This window comes from Trifolium pratense, linkage group LG1 (genome assembly GCF_020283565.1).
Source record: "Trifolium pratense cultivar HEN17-A07 linkage group LG1, ARS_RC_1.1, whole genome shotgun sequence".
NCBI classification, from domain to species: domain Eukaryota; kingdom Viridiplantae; phylum Streptophyta; class Magnoliopsida; order Fabales; family Fabaceae; genus Trifolium; species Trifolium pratense.
In genome coordinates, this window is record NC_060059.1 from 51,828,918 (window position 1) to 51,841,157 (window position 12,240).

General features: G+C 33.2%; 2 protein-coding genes across 2 annotated transcripts; both read left to right on the top strand.

Moving 5' to 3' along the window:
- The first annotated feature begins 1,716 nt into the window (after window positions 1-1,716).
- Window positions 1,717-4,606, top strand: LOC123914259 (syntaxin-121-like). Its single transcript, XM_045965353.1, has 2 exons — window positions 1,717-2,643; window positions 3,684-4,606. The coding sequence occupies exons 1-2, from the start codon at window positions 2,082-2,084 to the stop codon at window positions 4,118-4,120; spliced, it is 999 nt and encodes a 332-aa protein (XP_045821309.1). The 5' UTR covers window positions 1,717-2,081; the 3' UTR covers window positions 4,121-4,606.
- Window positions 4,607-6,478: 1,872 nt separating this feature from the next.
- LOC123914195 (syntaxin-121-like) lies at window positions 6,479-8,813 on the top strand. Its single transcript, XM_045965238.1, has 2 exons — window positions 6,479-7,551; window positions 7,938-8,813. The coding sequence occupies exons 1-2, from the start codon at window positions 6,987-6,989 to the stop codon at window positions 8,291-8,293; spliced, it is 921 nt and encodes a 306-aa protein (XP_045821194.1). The 5' UTR covers window positions 6,479-6,986; the 3' UTR covers window positions 8,294-8,813.
- Window positions 8,814-12,240: the final 3,427 nt, after the last annotated feature.

Sequence of the window (12,240 nt, forward strand, 5' to 3'; positions counted from 1 at the left end):
TAGAGTTTGTATATTCTCTTCAAGGTGTGTATTACATTGTAACAAAGGGGTCCTATTTATAGGACACATTTAGGGGACAAGAAAACCTACACAATAATGGACATTCATTACATATTATTATTCATAACACAAACTTTTTTTTTCTTAAAAATCCCAAATTAGTTGACAAATCATTTATAGGTTTAATGATAATTTGGAGATTTTTTAGTTTAGAAGAACATAACACATAGATCTATATTAAATGGAGAGGAAAGGAAATGCTTTGGAAATTAGAGATGAAGATTCAAAAGAACATGATGGAGATGATGAAGATCTTCATTTTTTTTAATTTCTTAATTTTTTTAATAAAAATAGATTTTGAAAAAAATAGAATTATCTTTTTGTCAAAAAAAAAAAGAATTACCTGATGTGGCAAGCCACATCAGTATTTTTTTAATAAAAAATGAAAAAAAATGACCGAAATGTTACAAATATACAAGATAAATGACCTATATGTTACAAATAAAAGTTAAAGGACCAAAGTGTTACAAATAAATAAGATAAATGACCCTTGAGGTAATTTTGCCAAGATTCTATCAAAATAGATTGGCTTTTAGGGCTTACTCCAACAATCTCCCACTAGCACTAAAGCCAATCAGATATTAACTCAACATCTATTGGACTAGTGTGATCATCAAGCATCTATTGGAGTAGTGGAGAATGAACTTTTTCCTATGTTGGTACCCGACACATCTTCCAATTTACACTTTTGATCTTCTATCAAAAGGAAATAAAGTGTCAAAACTTATATTTGAATCGTTGGTGAGATCTAGTTTTTCCTTGCTTACAAGATTGAACCGTTAACATCTTTAATGAGGTAAAGGAAATCTGCAACGTAAGGAAAACAATTTTCTGCCTCATCTTATGAGACAAATGATTCAAATCATATATTTTCTGAAGCTTGTAAGCTTACAGAGTTGACATTCGAGCATAAAGTTTATTCCAAACTATAATCTGGGTATACTGTTCTTCGGTTTGGAAAATCAGTATCATTGTAACTCATTTACAATGATCCTTTTCAGATCCAATCAAGAAGCCATCCTTAGTCCTTTTAATATATCCATGGATATCCTTGATGGTGATCTAATGACATATCATGCCATATAGTACATCTGGTCTAGTACATATTATGATGTACACGATCAATCCGATTGCCAAAGCATTTGGATACTCCTCATGCATCCCTTTCTCATCTAATGAGGTTGGATACTGTCTTTGAGACAAAATATATCATGTGACGTATGCAATAATTTCAGCCAAAAATTACTATCCATGTAAATATACGCAGATATCTCAAAAAACATAAATTACCCACTCAAAAAATATATCCAAAAATATTAAACAAATTCAAATCTTACACTTATTCAACGGAACAGACATAAACAAAACATCATACTATCGACCTCTATAGATGATACCTACTTAATTAGGAATTGGATCTGGTGCAGTCACTTTTCTATGCAGTCGTTTTATAGCCGTCCGATCGTAATCGGACGGCTTAAACAAATGCAGTCAATAAATAAGTTTTTAAATCATAACCGTCTGATCTTGATCAGACGGCTGTAGATGGCTTGAATGCATGACTGCACCAAAAAAGTGACTGCACGGAATCCAGGTCCACTTAATTAGGTCCCTAATTAGACATATATTTAGATAAACGTGTGAAATGCTAATCTTACCTTAAAAGTGGTTTTTCCCTAAGCCGTATTAATTAACTAAGCCCGTGTTTGGAAAGTTCCCTTTACGTTTAAGCAAAAAAGTAAGAAAATATGGTTCATAGTATTAGTACAAATCAATGAAACCATTAATCACTCCCATCAAACGCGGTTCCGTCCGTCGTTTAACAGTTTCAACTTATCTGTCTTTCCCATACGAAATTTCTTCTTTCAACCAAACACACGCCACGCGCACGCGCACGCGCACGCGCTAATATTACCCACGGTTTCATTTTAAACAATTCATTGACTTCGTAGTCTTTCTTCTCACTACTACTTCGTCTTCTCTTCTGAACTGAATCTCACAAAAAACAAGAAAAAATAATAATGAACAATTTATTCACCGGTTCATTTTCTCGCTTCCATAGCGAAGAAGTCTCACCGGATCGCCACCATGTGATTGAGATGACAGACGGTGGCGGAGCCACCGGAGGTAGAGTAAACCTGGACAAATTTTTCGACGACGTAGAAGGTGTAAAAGACGATCTAAAAGAGCTTGAAGTAATTTCACATAGACTCGAAAAGAGTCATGAACAGAGCAAAACGGTTCACGATGCTAAGGGAGTTAAGGAATTGCGTTCTCGTATGGACGACGAAGTTTCGGTGGCTTTGAAAAAAGCGAAGATGGTGAAACTGAAATTGGAAGCGTTGGAACGATCTAATGCTGCGAACCGGAATTTGCCAGGGTGTGGACCGGGTTCGTCTTCGGACCGGACGAGAAGTTCTGTGGTCAACGGTTTGAAAAAGAAGCTTAAGGATTCTATGGAGACTTTTAACCGTCTCCGTGAACTTATTTCTTCGGAGTATAGAGAGACTGTTCAACGCCGTTATTTTACCGTTACCGGCGAGAATCCTGATGATAAGACGCTTGATCTGTTGATTTCCACTGGTAATAATAATGTTTACATCTCTTAATTTATTTTAAAACATGTTTATCATAATAATTTCATGTGGAAAATTGGTAATCAGATTTTAAATTATGTTTATCATTATTATATGAATACCTTAATATCTATCTAGCATTGAATTGACATACAAAATAATGAGTTCATAAAACTTAACAAATGGTCATGAGTTCTGAGTTCGATCCTCCTGACCAGTGATTAGACACTTTGGAGTTGCGCATTGGTGCTTCAAATTATAGTGTATTTATTATTGGAGATGATCATGAATCAAATTTGCTATCAATTATTGGATTGGAAGAGGTATAGGACTTGATTGAATTGGTGGAGAATTAGTGTATTGATAGGCAAGTGAAGAGAATTTGTATATGATTCTCCTTAGTGTGAGGTTATTAGTATGGTTGTTGTAAGAATAAATCTCTTGGAGAGAGTTTTCTAGGTGGATTTGGATTCCATGTAATTAGAGATTCCTTGAATTCACGCGGTCGATTTTAAACACTGTTTGATTGATCTAGACGTGGTTTCAGATTTCAAGCATGGTGTCAAATTTAAAAATATTTAAAAGCTATCTCGAAGTCTGTGTTGTCCTATCTATCAGATAGTATCGAGTTGCTGATTGCGTGAATGCTGCTTGCAGAGAATTTGTTTTGTCCTACCTCCATTAGTCTTAAACAGCCACCAGCGGCCTGGGTGGGACATGTGGATTTAACACTAAAAGAGTGTCGAACTCCTGACTGCATTAATGCATGAAATCCTCATTGACTCTTAGTTTAGACAATCATTTTTCCTCCTACCCTCCGACAACCCTTGATCAGCCTCAGGTGGCATGATACATGTAGACTTGACACTAAAAACAAGGTCTTTCAAAATTTTAGTATGTTAAGTCAATCACCTTTAAAGATAGCTTGTTATTTGTTGGGTTGGACCGGTTGGTGAAGTATACGTTCCTAGTGATTTTGAGTTTTAATCAAGTTAAGGTTCAACAATTTTCTTGATCTGATTTGATGTGAGTTTCACTTTCTTGCAGGCGAGAGTGAGACCTTTCTTCAGAAAGCCATTCAAGAACAAGGCAGGGGAAGAATTATTGACACAATCAATGAGATTCAAGAGAGGCATGATGCTGTCAAAGAGTTGGAGAAGAGTCTACTGGCGTTGCACCAAGTGTTCCTTGACATGACAGTATTGGTACAACTTCAAGGTGAGCAGTTGGATGATATTGAGAGCCACGTGGCAAGGGCGAGCTCGTTTGTGCAAACTGGAACTGAGCAGTTACAGACTGCAAGGAAGCACCAGAAAAACACAAGGAAATGGACCTGTTATTGTATTATACTACTTCTGATCATCGTCTTGTTTGTGGTTCTCTTCACTGTGAAACCGTGGCAACATAGTGGTGGCGGTGGGGGTAATCAGCCTGCTCCAGCGCAAACAAACCCTTCTCCTCCCCCTCCTCCAACTCCTACTTAACCTTAGGGATTAAGAGTATCTGTCTATAAACTGTTACAAATATTGGTTTCATTATGTTTTTAGGATCTGGGAAGGGCGTGACTAACATGGATTGACCAATAGTTTTATTATTTCAATCCATGGAAAGGTTGGATGATGAATGTGGGTCTTGAATTTGGAAAGGAAATGGTTGATTGGTCTGTCGAGGTGGAATTTTGGAATCATTATTTTGAGTATCATATTCTTTTTCTGTAAGTATAATGTTGGTCTGAATTTTGAGTTTTCGATCAGTTGCTTTTCTTGCTGACTGATATTTTTGTGAAATACTTCCTAGTACAATTCTCTTAATAAATCATCTTCTTTGCTTTTACAAATTTGTAAGGATACTAAGGCAGCGCAATGTTGCAACTATTCCGAAGCGATGAATATGTTAATTTTGTACTATCATAACTGTATCTTCAATTATGAGGTAAAATTACAACATTTTATAAGTAGTTTTTTTGGATATACAAGATACACCATATAAACTTAACATACCATGAGAGATATCAATGGACATCTATGATCTATGTAGTTTGTTAATTGTTATCAGTAGTGCAGAATATGTAAAACATAGCAAGGGGAATGATGATATAGTGCCTTATATATAAAGGGTCATCTTCATGGTATTGAAGCAAACCCTGTGAATTTGCAGCATTTGCAGACTCAGTTTAATCCTGCGCTGCTATTGATTTATGATGGTCAAAATGATAGATTTAAGCTTTGTCCTTGTATTGGTTGAAGTTATAATTCACATATTAAAAGTAAAATGAATGTATTATATTTATATTTTTTTGATTGATAATAATGTATTTATATTAAAATTATTATTTAACTTCTTAATATGTCTTCTTGTATTACATCTTTTTTACCCAATCTTCTTGTATTACATGGATATTGATATCTGTATTATTAATTCAATAATAAAATTAGTGATGTATTCTATTCTATGAGGGCTGCAATCTTTCTTATTTTTTGGCTTTTGGTTCTAGAGATAAGTCTAACTACAGTAGGTTTCATTAGAATAATGAATGCTATTTTTTTTAGTAGATTAACGAAATGACAAAGCTATTATAAACTCACACGCACAAGTGAGGGAGCCGGTGTTCGAACCCTGATCATGATGTTCAGCCTAACAATTTCGACATTTTTGCAAGTTGAGCTAGTACTTACTCACACACACAAGTGAGGGAGCCGGTGTTCAAACCCTGATTATGATGTTTAGCCTAACAATTTCGATATTTTTGCAAGTTGAGCTAGTACTTGTAGACTTTGAACTAGGCATGGCAATGGGGCGGGGCGGGGACGGATTTTGCCCTCCCCAAACCCAAACCCATAAAGTTCGGGTTTCCCCAAACCCATCCCAAATTCTAGCGGGGATAAAAATGATAACCCAAATTCATACTCAACGGGGATCGGGTATCCCCATCGGGTTTCGGGTATCCCCATTACACTTCTTTCCACATGAATTTAGATTGTATTTTAGTATTTTTTTATTAAAAAAAAGTTAAATGTCCAAAATTATTTTCTCTCAACAATATTTTTTTTAAATAAAGAAAAAAAAGTAGAGAAAATAGTTTGTTTAATACTCGAATTAAAAATAAAAAATAAATATATGAATATAATTTAAGAGATTGTTTAAACGTTTCTAATTTAAAAGAGATGAAATCTAATTTTCAGTATAAGCGGGGCGGGTTCGGGGACGGATTCGGGGTGGGTATCAATGTACCCATTACTTGCCCCAAGCCCATCTTTTGAAATCGAGGAAAACCCAAACCCAGTCAACTCGGGATTTTCCCGTCAAAGCGGGTATGGTTTGGGCGGGTACCCGCAGGTATGAGTTTTATTGCCATGCCTACTTTGAACGCTACTTTTTACCCACCGGCATTTCTAATAAACTGACTTATGTTTTTTATTTTTCTAGATATGTAATTTTGGATGATATAAAATGTTAGAATTGTTCTTCTAGAGAACCTACTCCATACAATCAAAAATTAGGAACAATACAACAAATATTGGTAATTTCTTAGAATCTACTCCATGTTAATATATCAAACATAATCAAAATATTCGAGTCAATTGTCCACATGAGACACCATACCACATGTGATGTGAGGCTTAAAGACTAAAAATCCTCTTTATTTATTTCTTAAAAATATAAAAGTGTTCATGTGTTATCAAAACGATAAAAAAAAAAACCATTTTCTCACGCAAGCAACAATTTTCTTCCCAACCTCTATTTAATAATTTATTCCTATATTGCCCTTTCCATTGACCATGAAATTACCTTTTAGGCTGCTTCCCTTTAACTTCCACTCTTGATAGGAAATTTCTCATGAAGCCATTTGTACACGCTCTATTCTCCCAACCTCCTTTGACCAGTTACTCTCTTTTGCCTGTCTGCTACTACCAATCTAGACTACATTTTTTATTTTTTAAAAAGGCCAAAAATAATATTAATATTCTTATAAACTTGCCATTTGTGCTCAAAATTCAATATTGCAAACAAATATATAATATATTTTTCTCACTATTCCTTTATAATAATCAAATTTACTTCACATGTTGCACCTTATTGCAATTTGAACCAGTCTCCCTACTTCCACTTCCACCCTTTTATTATTATTTTTCAAAGAAAATTTCAAACTCAATATCATTCAAAGAACAACCATCATTATATATAAAGTCCCAAACCATAATTATCCTCATTACATTACATAACATATAAATATAAATACACACACACTCATTCATATTTTCTAATCTAGTTCAAGGTAGATATATTCAACTTTAGAAAAAAGTAACAAACCCTTCTCTGCTCTGATCTTTTCCTGCACAAAACAAGAAGATGAATGATTTATTCTCCGGCTCTTTCTCCCGTTTCCGCAGCTCGGATCAAGTCTCACCGGACAACCATCACCATGTGATTGAAATGTCATCACCGACCACCGCAGAAAGCGGTGTTCAGCTAGACAAATTCTTTGAAGAAGTTGAAGGAGTTAAAGAGGATTTGAAGGAACTGGATCGCCTCTATGAAAACCTTCGAGCCTCACATGAGAGGAGCAAGACCCTTCACAGCGCAAAATCTGTGAAGGATATTCGCTCCAAAATGGATGCTGATGTGGCTTTAGCTCTTAAGAAAGCTAAACTTGTTAAACTCCGGCTCGAGGCACTTGACAAGTCCAACGAGGCTAGTAGGAGCTTGCCTGGCGCTGGACCAGGTTCGTCCTCGGACCGGACTAGAACTTCCGTGGTGAGTGGTTTGAGAAAGAAACTTAAAGACTCCATGGATAGCTTTAATGATCTTAGACAACAAATTTCCTCTGAATACAGAGAAACCGTACAACGTAGATACTATACTGTCACCGGAGAGAATCCAGATGACAAAACCGTTGACCTCCTCATTTCAACCGGTATGTATATATCATCAATTCACATGACTTTATTGTAGCAATATAATTTTAATTTCTAAATGCTCATACCATAATCAACTTTTGTTTGTTTGTTTGTTTGTTTGTTTCATTATTCATAAAGTTATTAAATTTTAATGATGAATTCTTAAAGAGTACCTTTAGGTGGAAGGATTTTAAAATGAAAATAGAAAAGAAGATTAAGTTTTCTTAAAAAGTTGTTATCTTCAGGAGGATTGATTTTGCGATCCAAAAAGAATTTACGGCGCAACTTATTGTCTTTTTTATCTTTTATTCATTCATGTCTTTCAAATTTCCAATCTTAATCAAATTCAGTATGAAATTTTGAGTACTAAAATTAAAATTTTATGCATTTTTTAATGTAATAGGGGAAAGTGAAACATTTTTACAAAAAGCAATCCAGCAACAAGGAAGAGCAAACATCATGGACACAATCCAAGAAATTCAAGAGAGACATGACACAGTGAAAGAGATAGAGAGAAATCTAATGGAACTTCACCAAGTGTTTATGGACATGTCTGTTTTGGTTCAATCTCAAGGTGAACAATTAGATAATATTGAAAGCCATGTGGCACGTGCTAATTCGTACGTTAGAGGTGGGGTCCAACAATTGCATGTTGCTAGAAAGCACCAAATGAGTACAAGAAAATGGACTTGTATTGCCATCATAATTCTTCTCATTATCATCTTGATCATAGTTTTGCCTATTGTCCTTAAAAATTAATTTGAGACTTTTCAAATGGGATATTATAATAATATAATCTTGGTGGCTATGACTAGTTCAAAGGTTACATTATATATTAGTCAAGTCAATTTCATGCTGCCTTGACAACTATGCCATTATAAAAAAAAAAATACTTTAATCGATTATATTGGTTGGTTTGGTACATGTTTGAAGATTGAGAGTTGAGATATTTTGTTTAGGTGATTTCTAGAACCTTAATTTGGTCATGGTCTTTATCTACCTTGAGGAAAATTTAGTCAAGAATTATATCCCATTTTGGCATGTGAATTGGAGGAGAAGGCTAGTTGGATTGGATGTTCATGGTGGTATTCTTTTTTTATTATGTTAATTAAATTTATATGTATGGTTGGATGAATTACCTAGTTTATGTGTGGGAGGAATTCAATTGTTTTGCGCGTTTATGCCATTGTACAAAAAAAATTGCACCTTATTATTCATTTTTCAGTTGAATTTTTGTATTATATTATTATAAATAAAAAAATATAGTTGCATTGCTTAATTTTTACTCAGGTTCCTTTGTTATTGTATTATACAATACCAAGCAATGCTATAACATCAATTAAAAATTAGATTAATGCAACCCTATAACTCACGCACCATTATATATATATATATATATATATATATATATATATATAAATTGGAAGAGGAAAATATCCGATTTTTTTAAAAAATAATAAGGAAAAAATGTGGAAAAAAACAGCACCGATTTGCTCTTCTTTTTTTTTGTTAGAAAAAATATATACAAAAGAAAAAATCGCAAAGGGATTTTTTTTCTCTTTCTGTTTTTTTTTTTACCAATAATTAATTTTGGATTCTTGTATTAATATTTTAGGAAAAAATGAATATACATAAAGTAATAAATGGAAACTATAAATTGAAATAAAAGGAAAACCCACAAAAACATACTTCAAATTCTCATGTTTTACTTTTTCTTAATAAGTGTGATTTCTTTATTTTCTCTTATAATTTAGGACGGAGGGAGTATATATATAGGAGGGTTATATTGACTCCAAGAGTAACTCTTTTGAGTTACTCCACATCATAACCCTTTATTTTGTTTTAATTTAATGGACCATTATTAATCATCATTACTATTCATGTGACCTCATGTTTCTTAACTATTCTCAGAATATTTATGGATTCCTTTAATTACTCTCTATATTTACATTTCTTTTTATTCTATCAAAAGTATTTTTTATTTATTTTTTAAAGTCACTAAGTTTGGTCTATTGATGATGGATTTGGGTAGTACGTTATAGGTCCTGGGTTCGATCCCCGGTCATCGTAAACAAGAAAAAAAGTCTTTTTTTTTCGAAAAAAATAAATCATTATTTTCTTTTTCATTGATTATCATAAAATCATTCACCATTTCTTCTTATTTATCAACCAATAAAACCAAAAGAAATTCATGATTGCCATACGTCATAGTGTAAGATCAAAGTAATTTTTTTTTATGCAAGAGATCAAGATCAAAGTAAATTGGAAGAGGAAAATATCCGATTTTTTTAAAAAATAATAAGGAAAAAATGTGGAAAAAAACAGCACCGATTTGCTCTTCTTTTTTTTTGTTAGAAAAAATATATACAAAAGAAAAAATCGCAGAGGGATTTTTTTTCTCTTTCTGTTTTTTTTTACCAATAATTAATTTTGGATTCTTGTATTAATATTTTAGGAAAAAATGAATATACATAAAGTAATAAATGGAAACTATAAATTGAAATAAATAAAATAAAATGGAATCCATAAATATTGTGAGAATAGTTAAGAACCATGAGGTCACATGATTACTAATGATGATTAATATTGGTCCATTAGATTAAAACAAAATAAAGGGTTAGGATGTGGAGTAACTCAAAAGAGTTACTCTTGGAGTCAATATAACCCTCCTATATATATATATGGGGTTTTCTAACTTAGACCCTAGTTAGGTCTAAGTTAGCAAGGTGCACCTTTTCAATTGGACCAAAATACCCATTCTTTTTAATTAATTAACCAAAATACCCATTAATAGACGCGGATCCAGTGTCGCGCGCGTACCGAAGGACCATGGTTAAAGACCGTTGATTTCCATCAGACAGCCAAGATCTGATCTCATCAAGACTGTCTGATCAATCCGACAGCCCAGATCATCCTGATCCATCAGATTCCAGCACGTGCGCCACACTTGATTACACCCTGGAGAGAGAAAAATTTGCTTTTTAAAAGTAGGACACGTGTCACACAATGGTTGGCTGGACGTGATTTTTGTTCATTTAATACTTTGAACTCAATTATTTCGTTGTAAATTAATTTTTTATTTTTATTTTTTTATACCAAAATTCATAATTTTTTTTTCTACAAATAGAGACTTGGTTCGTTTGATTTGGACACCGAAAAAAAAATGCAATTTTTCACTACCTTAATCTCATTTTTTGTCTACTAAATACGTTATTTGTGTGTTGTAATTTAACACGCACCACTCAACCAACTCACTGAAATCATTATACCAGGAAAATAGTAGATAATATTATGGAACTTTTGGTATATTTTATGAAATTTTTGGAGACCTGAAACTATTTTTAGTTAATTAAATGAGATAAAACTGTAATTAAAAACTAATGTTTGCTTCTGAAACCATTTTACTGGTAGAATGGTTGCACATAGTTGTATTCTGAAACCATTTTACTGGTAGAATGGTTTCAATGAGTAATTTATTAATTGTGTTTACTTCTGAAACCATTTATCTGGTACAATGGTTTCAGAGAGTTGTAATCTGAAACCATTTTGCTGGTAGAATGGTTTCAGTAAGTTGATTATTAGTTATTTGCTTCTGAAACCATTTAGCTTGTAGAATGGTTGCACATAGTTGTACTCTGAAACTATTTTACTGGTAGAATGGTTTCAGTGAGTAATTTATTAATTGTGTTTGCTTCTGAAACCATTTAGCTGGTAGAATGGTTTCAGAGATTTGTACTCTGAAACCATTTTCCTGGTAGAATGGTTTCAGTGAGTTGATGTAAGGTAGTGAAAAATGAGATTAAGGTAGTGAAAAATTGGGTTTTTTTTTCTGTGTCCAAATCAAACGAACCAAGTCTCTATTTGTAGAGAAAAAAAATTATGAATTTTGGTATAAAAAAAAAATAAAAAATTAATTTACAACGAAATAATTGAGTTCAAAGTATTAAATGGAAAAAAATCACGCCCAGCCAATCAGACAGCGACACGTGTCCTGCTTTTAAAAAAGTAGATTCTTCTCTCTCCAGGGTGTAATCCAGTGTGGTGCACGCGCTGGAATCTGATGGATTCGGATGATCTGGGATGTCTGATTGATCAGACAGTCTTGATGTGATCAGATCTTGGCTGTCTGATGGAAATCAACGGCCTGTAACCATGGTCCTGCGGTACGCGCGCGACACTGGATCCGCGTCCATTGATGGTAATTTGGTTAATTAATTAAAAAGAATGAGTATTTTGGTCCAACTGAAAAGGTGCACTTTGCTAACTTAGACCCAACTGGGTCTAAGTTAGCAGACCCAACTGGGTCTAAGTTAGCAGCCCCCTATATATATATATATATATATATATATATATATATATATATATATATATATATATATATATATATATATATATATATATATATATATACTCCCTCCGTCCCAAATTATAAGAGAAAATAAAGAAATCACACTTATTAAGAAAAAGTAAAACATGAGAATTTGAAGTATGTTTTTGTGGGTTTTCCTTGGAATAAGTTGCATAGGAAGATGTAAAAACAACTTTTATTAGTTGTTGTTTATTGAGAAAATGAGAGAGAGAAGAAATTAAATGCAATTTGCATTTAAATTTATGAAAATAAGGAAAAAAACATTCTTGAAAATGATTTTTTCCCTTATAATTTGGGACAAAAAAATGAGTTTTTTTTCCTTATAATTTGGGACGGA